This window comes from Falco rusticolus, chromosome Z, assembly GCF_015220075.1.
Source record: "Falco rusticolus isolate bFalRus1 chromosome Z, bFalRus1.pri, whole genome shotgun sequence".
In the NCBI taxonomy this organism is placed as follows: domain Eukaryota; kingdom Metazoa; phylum Chordata; class Aves; order Falconiformes; family Falconidae; genus Falco; species Falco rusticolus.
Window position 1 is genome coordinate 81834291 of NC_051210.1, and position 18369 is coordinate 81852659.

The window sequence follows — 18369 nt, forward strand, 5'->3', positions numbered from 1 at the left end:
AGCCTGGAATAAGAAACACGTTAAGGGCTTCAGCCATGAGAATTCACATCTACTGCAGAGCAAACTGCTGAGGCCTCCAAGTGTCACATGTCAAAGGAAACCCAAGAAAAGTTCCAGTGGAAAAAGCACACTTCACCATAAGGGGGCTTGTTACCACCACGAATGACTCAAACTGGTAGCCCACTAGAGAACAGATGTTACTCAGAGAGAAACACCTGTGAGCCCACCTCAGGCCCAGAAGCCAATGGAGAGCTACAGCTTTCCAGCTGCCATTTCTAATAGAGACATTACAGGAGACTTGCGGTTATTACCACATTTAGACAAATTCTTTGGGCTCTTGGAGCCATGCAGCATGTTACAGGACCAAGTACGAACTCACCTTCAGACTGTTGTATGCAAAATCCTCATAGTCTGAAGAAACTTCAGTCTTCACATCGATTTCCTGCATGGATTAAAGAGATAAATTTATATTTAAAAGCAACCAGAGGAACAGGCACATGGCACAGGATAGCTAGGCATGCCTCCATCTACAGCCAGCCCCACTGTAGCGCTGCCAGCCAGCTCAACTGAAATAATGTTATTAATTGCCATTAGACAGAGTCCCAGCAACACATAGTGGGGTGGGGGTCACTTAAGGAGAAAATGGTTTAATCTCTCGTTAGTATCTTGACAACTGTGGCTTGCTGCAGCTTTCAAACAATGACAGTCATCAGGGTAACAATCCTCAACACAGCAGTTGGAGACCAGGTTTTCCATCTGCTTCTGCAGCAAGGAGGAGAGCCTGGGGAGTATTTCTACTTCATGTGCTTCCCGCAAATTGCTAGAGACAATTCATAAGAATATCTAGTGAAGCAAGTAAATAGTTACTGTTGATGATTTTGTTGAACCTCTTATTGTGTTCATCAAAAGATGTATAGATCTCACACTGGAAAGTAATGAAACAATTCCCAGACAAAGCAACAGAAGCCCCAGAAATTTCAAATATAAATCCAAGAGTGATGCCATTTGCTCAGCATTTCATACAAAAGCATCTTTACTGCTTCATGACATCATGCACACAGCACTGCTGTTTCATGGCATGCATCATCTCCCACACTCTGGCCTCTGAACAAGCCACAAAGCCTCAGTTACAGAAGGCAGACTAAAATGTATACAGGAGATCTGCTACTAAAAGCTCCCCATGCCAAACACCAGCTCACTGGCAGCTAGAGAGCTGTATTTCCAGACTAGCTGCAGACCTGGGCTGTTAGTAGTCTTGAATTTTTCAAGTATTTTTTTTTTCACTTGCTTCCAAGCAAATTACTCAAACTGTAGTACATATCAAATAATAATCATAAATAATAAAGAATATATCAAAGCAATATCCCTGTCCTGCAAAAGAAAAGAAGAAGCCATTCTTCTAACAGCTATCGTGCTATTTTTGATTTATTATACTGTTTTTTAAGCTACATTCCTATATGATTGTTATTGGGTGAAAAAAACCCCACCACACAGATTGTAACACCACCAAACTGAGGATGCAAGCATGACATGCCTGTGAAGTATTTAACAGTTCACGCCGCACATTGATGGATGGAGGGGAAGCCAGGACTGCAAAGAAATGCTTGAATAACCTGAACCAACCAAAATAAAGGACTGCTGGAGATGTGGGGTACTGGGGCCTTTGCCTACACAGCTCCCAAGCACTGACATGCCTCTAGGTTTGATCCAGCCAAAAGGTGGTATCTGTGTGTCCATAAGGCTGCAGCATCATGTCCATGTGCAATCCTCCAAACAGAATCACAGAATCCTAAAATCATTTAACTGGAAAAGACCTTCCAGATCACCAAGTCCAACCGCTAACCCAGCACTGCCAAGGCCACCGCTAAGCCCTGGCCCCGAGCGCCACAGCTACAGGTGTTATAAATCCCCCCAGGGCGGGTGCCGCCAGCCCCCCGGGCAGCCTGTGCCAGCCTTGGCCACCCTTTCCGTGACGGGATTTTCCCTCATTCCCAACCTAACCCTCCCCCGGCACAAGGTGAGGCCGTTCCCTCTCGTCCTGTCGCCTGTTCCCTGGGAGAAGAGCCCGACCCCCCTGGCTCCAGCCCCTCTCAGGGGGTTGCAGGGAGCCAGAAGGTCTCCCCTCAGCCCCCCCTCTCCAGGCTGACCCCCCAGCTCCCCCAGCCGCTCCCCACAGCACTTGTGCCCCAGCCCCTTCCCCAGCCCCCTGCCCGGCTCTGGGCACGCTCCAGCCCCTCAGGGTCTGTCTGGGAGCTTCATTATTTTCAGTGCCCTGTTTAAGCCTGATACCACGAACAAGTAAGCATTTGCCATAGCACCACAACTCTGCAATCCCTCTCATGCAATTAACAATGTATTTCTGTAGCACGAAATCAATTTCATCCATCACACCCTACCATCCCACCTGCATTCCTCCCATGTGCTCCAAGGCCCACTTCAATCACCCCTGCAGAGCAGGGCTCTCCACCTCCCCCTGAGCGTGCCCCATGTACTGTACCTCCACTTGCTGTATTCCATCCTCGGTGTCTTCTATCTCAGAGGTTGATATGGATGGATAATTGGAATCTGACTCCAAGCTGCTCTGGTTGGATGAGTTTCTTCTGTGCCCTGGTACTTCCTGCCAAGGAGCGGTGCAGATATGTAGAGCATTCAGGGTTTAAGGAAGGATCCTTCACAAAGCATTAGTTTCTTAGAGCAAATATTTGTCTATATAGTAAGGTTACCTTTATGAAAGGCCTGACTGTCACTTTGTAGTGAATTCCAGTTTCTAGTTCTTATGCCCTAGTGTAACATTCACATTAACACAAGGGAATACTTTAAAACATGACGTGATACAGAATCTCAGTTTAAAAATTCTCCATTAATTAAATGTTTCTTCATGACACCAGATGCCTGTTAAGTGCAAACATGCAAATCTGAGCTCAAAATTACGCTCACAGTTCACAGAACCCTGTGGGCCTCCCTCTAAACGCTCAACCTTCCACCTAATCTGGTAGCCCTTTAGCAATTATCTAATTTTCAACAGTTCTACCACTGTAGCAAAGCTGAACCTAAAAACTTCAGCTTCTGAAATCCTGAAGTCACGTTGATGGTTTTGTTTGTTGGGTTTTTTGTTTTTATTTTCTTTAACCAAACACACTAGAACATTGCTGAAACAAAAAGCAAAACAAGAAGCATGAACCAGCTTTTGCTGAGATTCACAGAGATCTCTAAGTAGTTAACAGAGAAGTGTGAAAGATCAGGCCTCTTTTTAAAAGCACACATATGGTTTGGCTTCAGCACAGAAGTTCAGTCTTAGAAATATCAAGCACAAATGGCACAATAACATCACTTCTGTTAAGTGTTCTGGTGTTCCAGCCATCATCACCAGGTCTAGGACACAACAGAATAGGGGTAATTCCAGTTTTATTACCTGTATAATAATAATTTCATCCCACAAGCGGTCGTATCTCTGCTCCAGCACTGAATACTCTTTTACCAGGTTCTGATAACGAGATCTCTCTTCTTCCAGCTCTTTCCTCATCTGGATATTTTCCTCAACTGTATTTCGTGCATATTCATCTTTAAAATATGAAAAAGAAAAAAAAATTGTGATCAACATCGCCAAAATTAACTTTTGTAAATATGTGCAATAACAACAAGTAATTAACAAAATGCTCTCTGCCAGGAACCTTTAGAATACATGTAAGCATTCTCTAATATTTAGAGACTATTATAATCTAGATCTGTCTCCTTGCCACTTGGAACAGCTTGAGCTGTTCTGCCTGGAAAGCACACTGCTCTGCCTTTTGAGTTAATGAAAGGTCTCCAGCACCTATAGACCATCAGACATATTATGCTTAACTCAGCTGTGCCAACTCCAGCTCCCATGGGCCTGCCATAAACCCACTTCAGAAAAGACCAGCACAGTATGGAAATACATTCATGTGTAAGAAGTGGTACTTGCTGCAGCTAAAGACTTCTCTGCCTGCTTCCCACCACCAGATCTGGCATAGGAGCCCATCAACAGCAGCATCTTTTTCTCATGTCATCATCAACACTTGCCATGTTAAGACAGTGGGGGTTCGAAATATTTCACAACCAAATAAATTAATTTTTTTGTTACAGACTTCCTTTTGGAAGCAAATCTGGTCCCTCCTCTTTCTAAGGAACCACGAGAATATAGTCCATGCGTCCTTTTAAATGGGTGAGCACCAAACAAACCCTTCCACTTGCTTCCCCCAAGCTTCAATGCTCTGAATGCATCCTGTAAGAGACAAAGAAACATTTGCAGCGATTTTCTTTTTAACATGTTATTTTCATTCCTTTACATTGGGCTGAGAGCAAGAGGTACTTCACGAGTACCACGGAGCACTGATAGATACACAATACAGAATGATGCATGATGTTCTTCGTAAATCCTGTAACCAAATCAAAGCCAAAACGGATGATAAAAAATACAAAAGCTCAATACACGCATGAGAGTTTCTTTTGTGGCTTGGGATTTTCCCAGACTGCTTTTCTCTACAGACGCCTCACCATCTAAGTGTCTGCTTTAAAAAACACTCCCAGACTCCTGTCACGTTACAGAAATCCTTTGTCACAGCTCAGTGTTGTTAACTGTGCAGTTCCTTGGATCCTTTATTCAGTCTTGGGACACTGTCATTCTCTACCCTCCACTCCCAGCAGCCCCCTCTGCCTCCCACATCGCCTGCAGCAAGTGCTGCAACACAGCTAAACTAAAAAGCCCTTTTAGGTACTTTATTCCATATTTCACCAATTAAACCAGCCTCTGTCTGAACATCCACCAGCAGGACAGCATGAACAGAGCTACCTGCACAACAGAACAGTGACAAAAACCACCAGAAAAGGGTTGCAGGAAGATTAGCACTTTTCAAGGTAGGAAAAGCACACAGGAAAAACAACCTTCAAGGGAGAACAGTTAAGCTCCTCGCTCAGTGGAGGCATAATGATGCTATAAGCATTTTTTCTTACTTTCAGATTGACACAGGATACTGCTGTCAAGCTCCTCTTTTTCCTGCTTCAGGAGAGCATTTTCTTCTTCCAAGTCGGATATGAGCTACAAAACAAGACAAAGAATTACTGCTTGCTGCAGGTCAGAGCCTCTGCAGAGGGATTACATTTCACCTGGCTGGAGCCAGGGAGCTTTGTTCGGGCTTTCTTTGCCATTTAAAAGATCTATCCCCTTGTGCTTTGCCAGTTTTTCTTTGTACATCAGGAGCTGAAGAGCAGGAGAACTGTGCTGAAACAACAGAGCCTAACTCTTCCCTGGGTGCATTTCTCCCTTAAATTCATGTTTTCAACAGAATCTCGTAAAACACTGAGCAGCTGGATATGGTGACCACAATCTGCAGGAATGAAACTCTTACAAGTGATCAGGTCATCAAATCAGAGGTTTATTTCCGCACCTCAACAGGCTTCATCATTATCTTAACCACAGCACTGACTGCTGTTGGGAGGGGAAAAAACCCAATCTGCTAATCGTTTCGAGCAACGTAGCACTTAGCAGTTAAGGTGGACACTACAAATGCCAGCAACAACACTAAATAGTTCAGGCTTTTCCAGGTTCATGTGTATTGTACCCAATTAATGTAATATGATTTGTCACTGTAATGCTTCACACTACTGCAGAACCTCTAGCATGGTGATGCATGGCATGTACTGGGGCCTTTGGTAATAAAACAGGAGCGTGTGTAATAATTAACACCAACAGTTGCCTAGCAAAAATTAGTGAGAACAGAAACTACACCCTGCAAAATACTATTATTCTCTTTTAACTACCTCTTTATTAAAGATGAAGGGAAGCAAGGCCACTTGCTACAGCTATAAGGCTGGACTGATGCTGACAGCAACCAATCCTATAATTTTGTTCATCCTCAGGAATTTTGATGTTTTCCACAGTGTTATCTCAGAACACAAAAACATCACATTATCAAGTGAAATATGGTGCTACGGTGAAGCAGGATGATTCTGCTGCTGTCAGACAGGAGAACAAACTGACACATCACCCCAGCACAATGTCATCTCTACGGCTGCTGCATCACATCCTCTAGGCATGGCTTAGAAAACAGGTACACACAACAGAAGAATCTCAAGATGCCAAAGATAAACACCACTGTACACACCATAATAAAAGTTTTCAGTGCTCAAGAGTAATAATTTTGCTGTCACCACTACACAAAATTTAGAGGGAGCCCATCTGGCATGCATTCCTAGCACAGACTTCAGTCTTCCACACCAACGTGTTCAAATCAAGGAATTTTATCAAGTACCAGATACATACAAATGGTGAAGATAAAAGCAGAACAAGTATTTTACTGTAAGTCAAGATCGAAGCAGCCATATCCCACACACAGAAACTGGAAGACCCCACTACCCCTTGCTCTCTGATCTGCTCATTTGCTTCAGCTGTCTCCACAAGACTATAATCTCCTGCATCTCATATATATAATAGGAAAGTTGGAGGCTGGAGATAACAATTAGAGTGAAGAAAACACAATTTAAGGTATACAGAGCTACTGGTATTTTTAAATGCTCTGAACTGAACTACGATTTTAATATTCTGTACCAAAACCAATCACATTCCCTCATTTGTACATCACTGAAATAAATACCGCAGTAGATATGCAGCCATTAAATCAGCACTAGTGTCTTCGAGTTCGGAAGAATTCTTAAAAAATAGGTGAAAAGCTACAAGAGTGGTAGAAGGGAAGGAAAACCTGCACTGCAATGGGACAGCAAGGAATTCAAATCTTTTCCCTGATGGAATGAGTTAAGGTAATGGGATTATTTTACCACTTCTCTTTAATGGGTGCTGATAATGAACCCTTCAGCCCAAAGGACAAAGCTATGATGGCTGGAAAACAAAACTAGACAAAAATTTGGAGTATTTTCAACTGTGTTGGGGGGTATTTCAGAACTGAAAGACTCGGTAGAATCTGCAATTATTCCCAGGTTTTAAAAATTTCTAATCCACATTGGGTATAGATGTTTTTAAGACGTGATTGTAAGTGGTTGAGCTTGTTTATCGCATTCCTTTCCAGTGAAACAGAAACAAGCTGCAATTCAAATTTGTGTTTAACAGAAACCTAATGAAAATGAAAACAGTCCCTTAAACACAGGTAGAGGCAAGCCGAGCAGGTTCCACAACAGTCAAGCAGCACAAACTCCATCTCTGGTACCTACACTGGTACCTTCTGTACCCCTTGCTCACCTTGCCATAGAAACAGATCTTTGAAGATGCTTCAAATGCAACAGCACCTGGTTTGAAGGATTTCTATGGAAAGTGTTGAGTGAGCACTCATGACGGCTTTAACCCTTTGAAATGTTACACTGGAATTACCTGTTTATGAGATTTGGCTCCAGTTGTCCCCCTAACCTTGTGAGGAAAGATGACGGCATTTAAGATTTTCCAAATAAAACTCCTGGCCAGGCTTTGAATCACCTTAGCTCACCAAGTGAAAAGATTAGGTGCTACTAAAAGCCCTAAGAAGAGCTGCTTGTACTCACCCAGATCTGACATTTTAAAATAAGAAGAGTTATTCTAAAATTAAGGAGTCAGAGAGAAAAGCTTTAAGGAAGAGATTAAAGGACTTTTTCCAGTAACAAAATCATAACTAATACAAATTTGCAGAAGCTGCAGCCCCAGCTGAAGCTGATAAAATTTAAGGCTGTCATTTGTCTCACTCAGAAGTGTCTGACGACTTTGGGTATCATCTCTAGAGCGAATGCATCCCCACCACAGCCACTGCCATCTTGATATTGAAAGCAAAAAGGGCTTCTCACTTGAATACAGTTTTGTGACACTTCCCATGATTTTGGTGGTTATTAGAACTCCTCAAAAATCTCTACCAGAATTTTCTCAGAAAGTGTTTTGGCTAAACAGGAAGGAAGGAAGGGAACAGGTCTTCTCCATCTTCCCACTGACAAGGAACTGAAGGGAGCTACTGAAAGTTGCTGTCAGCAACGGGAGCTCCCACTGCTCAGTAGAAATGTTTTATAATTAAACCATTTATTGTCACGGTAAAGTGCACAGTATTTGCTCTGCTGTAGGCACCTCTACAACAAGGGAAAGCTCTTGCTTTATTTTCATGCTTTTTGAAAGCATTTTTTTGGTCATTAAGCCAACCTTTCTTTTGAGTGCTCGAAGGGGATTTGCAATCAAGAACAAAGCGAAGCGGTTTTTCCCCAGCTGCATCACCTTCAAAATAAAGCATCTTTTCAGGCTCTAAAAGCTTGTGCTGCAGCCAGCTGATAAACTGAGCCCTGTGCCAAAAAGGATCTTCTAATTTGGTGCTGGAGAAAAGAAAATCACTGATTTCATACATCTCTGTGTGGGTACGATACAGGTGCAAAGAGCAGAGTAACTGCTATTCTGACAGCTCTTGGTCCAGCCAGAAGACAACATGGGTACAGGCTGAACGCCCTTTTGAGAAGCACATACAAAAATGCACTTCAGCTGCACTAAATTATTCAGATTAAGTTATCGTGACCACACAGTTCCCACAGGTTTGCACCCAAACCCACCATCTGGTGGCTTATCCCAAGAGGAGCTTGGCCAGGGCAGGTGCTGCTGAGTGAAGTGCCACAGAAGAGCCCCATCTGGGCATTCTTCCATCATAATAAAAACATGGCTAATCCAAGACCTTTTCTTCCCTAATCTCCAGAAGTGACTCATCTTCAGGTTGTCACACAAAAAGCGTATTCTAGAGTAACAGCTGCAAACCAGCTTTTTCTCTGCAACGTATCAAGTAGAAAAGCCCTAAATTCTTTCCAACAGCAGATTAAAGAAACCATTTCAATTGCTGATGCACAAGAAAGATCACAGATTTAACCTGAGCAGTCACATGCACTTGCAGCAGAAAACTAAACCCATACCTTAGTGCTTTAGGTTATGAGAACGGACATGAAGGTTATTCAGAATGAACCTGATCAGCAAAGAAGTTCAGGGTAAAAGGTCCATTTTTACTACTTGCAAAAAAACTCCACACTCTGAAGCCTGCTTCTTCCACTAGAGCACTTTCTCATACAACAGTGGCAATGCTGGACCACCTCCACCTCAAGAGGTCCAGAAAGCATAGAAGTTTGCATGAAGGAGGAAAAAAAAAAGTAAAAGTTTTCAGTCTGCATCACATCTCCAAACCCTACAAAGGCTCACAACAACCAGCCTAACTTGTGTTCGAGCAGTGCCTCTGCTTGGGTGGGACAAGCTGGTCCCCACACAGGTCATACTCTGCATACGCCTACAACACCAACCACTACAACCAGCTGCAACAGCCACGGACTGCACCACAGAGACCAAGCCCTCACGTCCCATACCAGGCTGGGCTGAGGAATGACATCTTCCTAATATTTACAGCATCGGCAACAGCCTTCTCCAGTGTTTTGTACTATATACTGTGAGGAATCACTACATACACAACACTCTTGCATATCCACATTTATTAACCACCCTTATTTCCAGATGGGACTGGAATTGTGGAGTTTCTTCATGGCTGGCAGTACAAAAGGCATCAAGATGGGGCATCCTCCTGACATGAGGCAGTCGCTGCTCCTGCAGGGATATCCACCTGCCCTTCCTGCCCTGTGACCTAGCTACAAAGGCAAAATTTAGGGGCATTCATTAACAAAAAGGAAAAAAAAAATCTGAATTAAAGAGTAGTAATTCTTTCCCCTTCAGACCTATTTTTTTCATGTACTTTCACCAGTATGACCACCTGCAGGAGTCCTACACAACATGAGATGTGACAAACAGACATACCCTTCTCAATAGGTCTTGCTCCTTAATGTAGCTGTCTTCCATAACCATCCTCTCACTGTTGGCTTTCTCAAGCTTCAGCCGGAGGTGCCCCACCTCTTCTTGCAAGCTCACAAGCTGGCTGCTGTCACCCCACTGGCTCTGCTGATATTGTGCCAGTTCCTTCTTCAGCTTTTCCACCTCAGAGGAGTAGGATGACATAAGCGTAGAGAGCTGTTCATTCAGAAGTTTGTATTCCTTGTTCTGCAGCCAACATCCCCAAAAGAAGAAAGACATACCATAAGCAAGATCAATGCATGCACCTGATGCACTACAAAAGTAACTGTTAAAAATCCTTGAACATGGTGGGTAATAAACTTCCAATAACAAACATTTCCAGGAAAATGCTAAAAGCTCAAGACAATTCCAAACTGTGACAAAAGCTCAATAATATTTTGGTAACAATTATACAAGCATTTGTTAAATTGATGTTAATTTAAATTTTAAATAAACCTTGAAGCAAAGGCAAACAATGCTTGGTAGCGGCTGGCAACCAAACCAAAAATCCTACTTATATTACAGCTTCCACACAATGTTGCTTAATGCAATTGGTTTGCAATTTTTTTTTGTCTGTAACGTCAGGTTTGCAGCTTATCCTTTTATTCCTGTCTCCTAGGCCTGCAGGAACCTGGGGTGACAATGAGTTGTAGCATAATTGCAGCCTCGAGCACAAAAAGCTCCCTAAATCCCAGCTTTAAGCCATGTGCCAGCTCAATCACCTCTTTATTTGCTCAGATTTTCCCTTTTAAAGCACTTAGCAAGGATTTGCTCCCAAGGTTTGAGACCTTAAAATTCAGCAGCCTCATTTGATTTTTCTGTGGTTCAAATCAAAGTCAATGGGGACTACACAGTGACTAATAAAACAGCATCATTATTAACCAGCCCCAGAAACGACATTCACAACAGACCAAGAGCTTCAGTAAAGAGCCTACGACATAGCTTTGATAACTTTAGGGAGACAATCATGAGAGCAAATGAAGTGTTTTGCAACGTATAGTCTGGTTTTTAGAGTTCCCTTTCTGAAAGCTTTTAATACAGCTTTAAAGATCGGGGCTCCTATCACTCACTGTACAACAGATTCAAAAGGCTTTCCTTTCTTGAATGGGGCTTTGGTAGATACTTTACTTATGTATCACAGATACCAGTTTGGGCCTTTCTTGGTCTTGCTGGAAAACATTTGACAAGAGTTCATTGTTCAGACCAGGTAAGTGTCACAGTAGTCTGTTAACTTTTTTTTTTTTTTTTTTTTTAACAAGTGACTTTTTACAAGGGCATGTAGCAATAAGACAAGGGGGAATGGTTTTCAACTGAAAAAAGGAAGATTTATCTTGGATATTGGGAAGGAATTGCTCCCTGTGAGGGTGGGAGGCGCCGGCAGAGGCTGCCCGGGGCAGCTGTGGGTGCCCCGTCCCCGGCAGTGCCCACGGCCAGGCTGGGGCTGGGACCCACCTGGGCTGGGGGGAGGTGGCCCTGCCCGGGGCAGGGGGTGGGACTGGGTGGGCTTTAAGGTCCCTTCCAACCCAAACCATTCGGTGAGTCTATGAACTCAGCCTTTCACTGTTTCTCAGAGCTCTAGTAACCAGCATTGTTACACCAGCTCATGTGAAAATGCTCCTTCCGTCCTGAAGTTTTTAGCTGATGTGGAGGCCAAGATAAGCTGAAGTGAATAAGCCAGAAGTCAAAAGTCTTAAGACACAAATGTATCATTTTAAAAAGTCAATGGACTAGGGAAGTCCTCATTTATAGCTTTTGACTGGTCAGGATGAGCAGAAAAGGTGCAAAGTCACACATCCTGAGATGCAGCTTCTTCCTCCAAGACGTTCACCGGAGTCAAGTAAGCAAGAGAAAGTTTCAATGAAAAAAAAAAAAAAAAGGTATGATCTATCTCTGTGATAGGGTCAAAGGCTCCCAATAGCTCCTGTACAACAGAGTTAGTTTTCAAAGAATTTTATAGCCTAGAAAAAAAAAAGAAAAAAACCCCATGAAAGTAGATAATTTTATCTTCTAGGTCTACACAGCTTCTTCCAGACCAGACAGGCCCCTGTACAAATGCATGGTGAGTGGGCAAATACCAAAATCCCCACCCATACTCTGGATTAGTCTCTTAGATTCCTAATGTGGCTCACAGGACTATTTCTTCTACTACCACACTGACCATCCTTGTGGCCCCTCTACAGGTGACCTCCCGAAGCACACCACTCTCCCTGCAGTCTCAGCACTCTGAAGCAAGATAAAGACATCTCAAATGGAAAAACAAGTAAATAAGGGATATTAACATCTTTTCCTTTGCTCCTTGTAAAGAATTATTAGTGAACATAAAAATTCAGCATTCATACAGTATTAAGGACTTAGTATTTCTGCATGACTGAAGACATTTCCAAAGAGAACCATTCAGAGAGAAAAGCTTTATAGAGAATGGCAATAATCATTCTGGTTCATGAAACTCTGCTGCTTCCCCCAGTCTCTGCTCATTTTCCGACACACAACGTTTCATGGCTTTGTGTCCCAAGGTTTATGTATATAATTTTAAGCATCAGCCAACTGAGATTTCAACCCAGATACAAGACAAATGCACAGGAATATTTTTTCTTGTTATAGGCTGCTAGAGACAGGAGAGAGCATTTAGTGTCTCATACCAAAATGGCTGGTCTCCATTGCAGCTGGAGGTTGCTCCACAGACTCCACTAAACCTGAACTTGCTTTATCTTAAATCATTATCCAGCCTAGCACAGCTATGACAGTCCCGGTTCCAACCCAGGCTCTGCGAAGCAATCTAGAGTTTATTTTGCAGAGACAACAACTTCATCACTGCTGGTACCCAAACTAGCTTTAGTCACAATAAACACTCCCAGAGATACTGCCGCTTGCAGAGACAGTGTGGGGAGCTCACTGTGAGTCTAATTATTGGCTGCGTGAACACAACACTAAATTAGGTAACAGCCTTAAAAGCGTCTCACACAGCTACAACACACACATTCACAGAAACTCACTTAACTGAAAAGAGGAAAAAAGAAAAAAGTGGCCCAACATGGATAGATAAAAGTGGTCCAGTATGGATATTTTGCAGCAAAACAGATTTAAACCTTTCTCGTGTGTGCAAAAAATCCATCACCTGATTCAGAAACTGCATTAAATAGGCCCAGTTACGGATACTAGAGTGCATGAAGCTGACATACAATAATAGGTTTTAATCTTTTTAAAGAAAGATCTTCTCTTCCCCAGGGGCACAGGGAGTATCGCATCTCTCTACTCACGCATGAGTTAAAGCAGCTGCAATGGAAGCATTTCTTTCATGGCTAGTCAGAAAACGATACAACTGCTGCTCTCCAGGTTACCTGCAGATTTTTTTTTCTTACAAATTTCACTGGCATTTTGAAAGGTTGTGTTTATGGATTAGTGAGGACTGAAATAAAGATATTTCTGGGAAATGACGGTGCAACAAATTCACTGCTGCCAGAAAAAAACTCAGTGTACTGAAAGGAAATTCCACTAGAACAGCACTTCTTATTAGCACTTCCAAAGCATCCCAGGGAAACCTGTCAGTCTTGAAACAAGGGTTGAAATTATCTCACTGGACAGACTACAGCGAGTAATACAGAGCAGTAATTCTTTCCTGCAGAAGTTACACACAAAGCAGCAAACTCCTTTAAAATGGTCTGTGCAGAGATCAAGACAAGCTCCAGCCCATTATTTCTGCCTACTTAAAAGCTCTTGATGCCTCCTTCCCTAAAGTAGAGCTTTCTGCTGCTTTCGTAAGTCCCAACAGGAAAGCCAACATTAACCAAAGATTGTTTTTTCTTTATTGTTCCACCCCTGCACTTTTCCTAGCAGTAAATCAGTAAATGGCAAGGAATTGGGGGGGGGGGGGGGGGGGGGGGGGGCGATCAAAAAAATTAATACTGCTGCTCCACTGCCAATTCCAGCAGACAGCAGACCTAACACTGATGCTCACGCTCATTGCATGACTTCAGCTCAAATACCTGGACCTGAAATGACTCATCCCAATTAATCCAACCGAATACCCTCCAGATGAAGGGTCATATCAAACAGGTTTCTAATATATAAAGAAAACCTTACGCTCAACATTTTCCATTCCTAAGCTATGGCTTGTCTGCAAAATCTAAGGATGCAATCAGGCATTTTAAATTGAAACACTGCGGTTTCAAAGTCAGACTCTACTGCGGTACACACTTTGCAGCCAATTAATACAGCAATGAAAGCAGCCAGCAGTAATGCAAATCCCTGGGTGTCTTGACTCTGCAGTATCTGAGCCAACGCAGAGTCATTTCTCATCATTTTCACGGCAGGAACTCTTGTGTCATACATACACATAGGGATGGGAGAGATTTAAGGCAGCAAGGAAACCAAGTGTGATATATAAGCATCCCTGTCAACATCCCATATAGACTGGTAAACTACGATTGCCAATAACTGGTATTACAGATAACTAGGTCTCCTGACTTACAGAGAACGTTTCTCTTGCCCGTAAAAAGGCTGTTTAAGGATACAGGTGGATATGAATTTCCCCACTGATACTGGTGGATACAATGGGGCCCTATTCAGCTTTTCTTATACTCATCCCTGAAATCTTTGTACAGCACTGGGAAGGAATATAGAGGGTATTTATCAGAGTAACTTGTACACGTTAGTAGGTGGGAAAACCCTCCTACATGTGTAATCAAACTATTATTCTGCAGCTCATTAATGACAAGCAGCAATTGATGAAGACCTCTCTGTGGTCAAGTAGTCACAGTAAGACCATCAAGTCACTCGCACAGGCATCTGTCGCTTCCATGGTACCATCTCACCCCTGATCAAGGCTTACTTCTGCACAGTTGTTATGTCTAGTAACACAAATATGCTCAAACTACTTTGCAAAGCGAGTATTCCCCCAATTTACTGCTGACCTTCTAAGTAACATGACTCCTAAGACATACAGTTCAGTAAAAGAAAAAAACTGTGGCAGACACTGCATCCTCAGTGCTTGCAAAGCAGAAAGCACAATGGAACAATCCAGCCCAAAGCTTGTTTGACATTGGGATCTCACATGGAGCTGGCCTGGGTTTTGAAGCAACACCTTTCAAAACTGCCATTTTACCTTCCTCTTCTGAGTTCTTCTGGGCAGTTCTCACAACAATTACAATGCAGCGCTTGCAGCTTACTGAGCAAGCTCTTCAGACAAGGTGGAGACCCAAGATCCAAGTGCATCTGCACTTCCACGGCAGTGTCCCTTACAAATGGCTGGCCAGCAGTAGCAGAAGGCTACCATGACATCCTTCCTAGACATCATAGGAAGATAAAATCCTTCCTGAGAAGGACAACAGAAGAGAGGCAAAGCTGAAGCAGGAGCATGCTTGTCCCAGCACAGCTCAGGACGTACCTGCTCTTCGATCTTCCTTTGAAGCTGGACCACCTTGTTCTCCATGCCAATGTTGAGCTTCTTCAGGTGCTGGGCTGATCGGGCCTCAATCTTCAGCGCCTTTAGCTCCCGCCTGGCCTTCATGCGCCGGTAGTAGCACTGCAGAACAATGGTAGCATCCCTGACCCGGCGGAAGCGAGTGCGGGCCAGCCAGCCACGGGTGTACTTCTGGAGGATGGTGGCTTTGTGCTCTGCGAGGATCTACAAAACACAGGTAGAAACGGGACAATCAAAGGAAAAAGTCACCTGTAAAGGTAGCAGCAGCCCTAGCTTGGTTGCGACGTGGCACTCAGCACTTCCCAATCTGCCTTTGAAAGGGCTTCTCCTCCAAGAAGGAATGTCCTGGTAGGTACAGGGGGCGACGGCGGGAGATAGAGACTGTTCTTTCACATCCTCTTTCATAGATGGGAAGAACTGCTTCAAACCCCACTCCTGGGGGGTTTCTCTAGTCACTGTGCTCAACTGATGCAGGCAAGACACATCCAGTCCTCCCTTAGGAGCCATGCTGCTCTTTTTAGAGTCAGGCCAGAGAAATGGGGGATATGAGCCTGGCTGGCAAGCAGAAGACTCAATGGGGATGGGGGACATCTTGGCTCAAGTGGGACCAGTACTCAGACCCATGAGATCCACAGCTAGCAGAATAAATAGCCATTAACAGATGCACCAACACTTAGCAATAAATTTACTGTCCCTTCAGCATCAGATATAACTCAAACCAGAACAGGTTTGTAGATTTTTTTCCCCTGTGTCGCACCCCTGTATTATGATAATTTGTACTGCAGATAAACACTGCCCCAGTGGGATTTCTTACCATGCAAATAACCTCCAAATAAAATCCTCAAGTCCTGTCCTTTCACTACAGTCTGCAGCCAGTTCTCTTGCATGATTCAATTTCTACAGACTTTTATCTGGTTTTGTGAAAAGGCTGGTACTTTTGCATTCAATTTCTCCCCAAAAATTTACAGCAATCTTTTCAGTAGGTGGTGGTCTAATTCCTTCCTCTAAAACTGAAGGCTGAATATTAAGAGATACGACCAGCATGCTGCTAATAATTTTAAGTTGATTTATGCTGCAGTATTGTGAGGAAAGAAATCGCAGGAGAATTTACGGATTACCAGACACTTTGCTGTTGTAAGTTTGGAATAAGTTGTCTCAAAAAAGATAACATATCAGCTTCTCTTACAAATCCTTTGTTTCACCCTAAGGTTTTCTTTGCACTTACAAATTTTAGTTCAGAATAAAGGGATTTTGTGAACTCAGGATGCACTAGGAGTTACTCTGTAACGAGCTTCATATGTCTCCAGCCCTGGCAGTCTTAGATGGAAAACACTGGGGGTACCCAAAGAGCTAGAAGAAACCCTACTGAATTGCCTTGAGGCCGACTGCAGCCTTACAGCAAAGTCTTGGTGGGCACAAGGCATGCCCTGACCCCACGGAGCATCACCTGCAGCCCTGCATCTGTTGCTGAGCATGCACGTGAACCAACACCAATGTCCAACACCTGTATCTGGGTGCTCCGGAGATTAAGGATGTTCAGATTTGAGAGGCCTGAACTTCAGCCAACTTCTACACCTCGTTAAGATTTTGCATTGCCTTAGACAGTTTAAATGCTGGACCGGCTGTCTCCCCTGCAGAGGCTTCCGATTTGAAAAACAGATGCTGAAAAAGCAGCAGCAGCACTAATTCCTGATCAGCAGCATCCAGATGCACTGTTTCAGAGGACAACCTTGTTCTCTCTGATGGGTTACATGGAGTCCAGGTAACCTCCATCATCTCCAGGAACAGGCTCTCGGCTCATTGTGCCTCTGATATTCTCTGAGTATTCTCGTGACTACATCTAGGCAGAAATTCAGGTAACTACCAAAACAAGGCTGGACCTGAGGAGTAGACAGAAGGTTCCCCAAAGCTGTTTTCATTTTCCTGACAGGCAGTTTCTCACTGTATCACTTGCTGTCATCAACCTTTAATTCCTTGCTTTCAGCTCCTGGTCCAACACAGAATACTAAGTGGTTAGAACTAATTAAAAAGGGATTTATATCAATAAATAACTTGATACCTTCCATGACAGGCCCTACTGGTCTTCCCACCATACTAGAAACAGCACTGGCAGCACAGCTCAGACACAAATTGGGGTTACCAAGGAGGTTTTTGCTGAGTATGAGTTAGATCAAATGACATTTCCAGATTTGCACAGTGCCTCCTGGCAGCCGAATGACTAATTTAATTTAGCTGCTCCACTGAGGTGCTGCTGCCAAAATCTTTTTTTCTTGCACTGCTTTAAATGGCAATGCTTGCCGTCACCACGTGCTCTCCAGAAACACCAGAGGGCTGTCGGCTTTGTAAAACATCAAAACAGCCGCAATAAATACACCACCGTGCTATGCCAGTGGAGGTAAATATAAAGGCTCTTCCTACCCTTCTCTAACGCAAAGATGCTCCATGGAGTTGTACCTTGTGATAAATCCTCCTGACAAACATGCCCCGAGCAAAAGCCTGAATGGTGATGGTTGCGGTGCGGACCCTCTGGAAAGCTCGGAGGATCTGCAGCATTCGGTACTGCTTCTGGAAAATGATGGCAGCTCTCGTCCTTCTCAGGTGCTCAGCCAGTCTGCAAAGCACAGAAAAGAGATTAGGGGTAAAACTAAACTCCCCTTCTTTCCGTTGTAGTAAGTTTTAAACTGGGCAGAAAGAAAAACCTTTTGCCCAGAAGTAGCTTGACAGTATTCAAAACAGACCATCCCAGCAACAGGGTTGAGAAAAGAGCAGCTGATAGCATGTCTGCCAGAATTATGGGAACACGCATGCAATCAGCGTCCATGGCACCCAGGAGCACTGGGATCAGAAATCAACACACCTCATGACTCCTAAACAGCATTAAACCCAAATATTTCCCCACTTTTCTCTTGGTTTGATCTCTCTGCCTTACATGCTTCAGCCAAACAGTGTCCAGGTTGGCTCCATCACTTCCCTAACTATAAAAAGCAAGCATCACGCAGGGTATCTACCAACTCAGTGAAAACGGCAGCAAATTGATTTGACATTTAAACCAGTGTGCACTGGTTTGGCAACATTCATGAGCAGAGCCTGAAGCAACTCAACAGAGTAAATAATAAGGGATGTGGTCAATTCCATGCCATGCTGCTCCCCATTCTCC

The 18369-nt window shown here is 43.6% G+C and overlaps 1 protein-coding gene across 2 annotated transcripts in view; it reads right to left on the bottom strand.

The window, feature by feature from the left end:
- The window catches only part of MYO5B (myosin VB), a 148940-nt gene that overhangs the window by 27980 nt on the left and 102591 nt on the right, over positions 1-18369 (bottom strand). For both annotated transcript variants that reach the window (XM_037374114.1, XM_037374113.1), the window contains exons 20-26: positions 17667-17823; positions 15177-15416; positions 9761-10000; positions 4975-5059; positions 3413-3561; positions 2498-2617; positions 380-442 (exon numbers count right to left, since the gene is read on the bottom strand). In XM_037374114.1, coding sequence (XP_037230011.1) covers positions 380-442; positions 2498-2617; positions 3413-3561; positions 4975-5059; positions 9761-10000; positions 15177-15416; positions 17667-17823 — 1054 coding nt within the window. The remainder of the gene's footprint in view (positions 1-379; positions 443-2497; positions 2618-3412; positions 3562-4974; positions 5060-9760; positions 10001-15176; positions 15417-17666; positions 17824-18369) is intronic.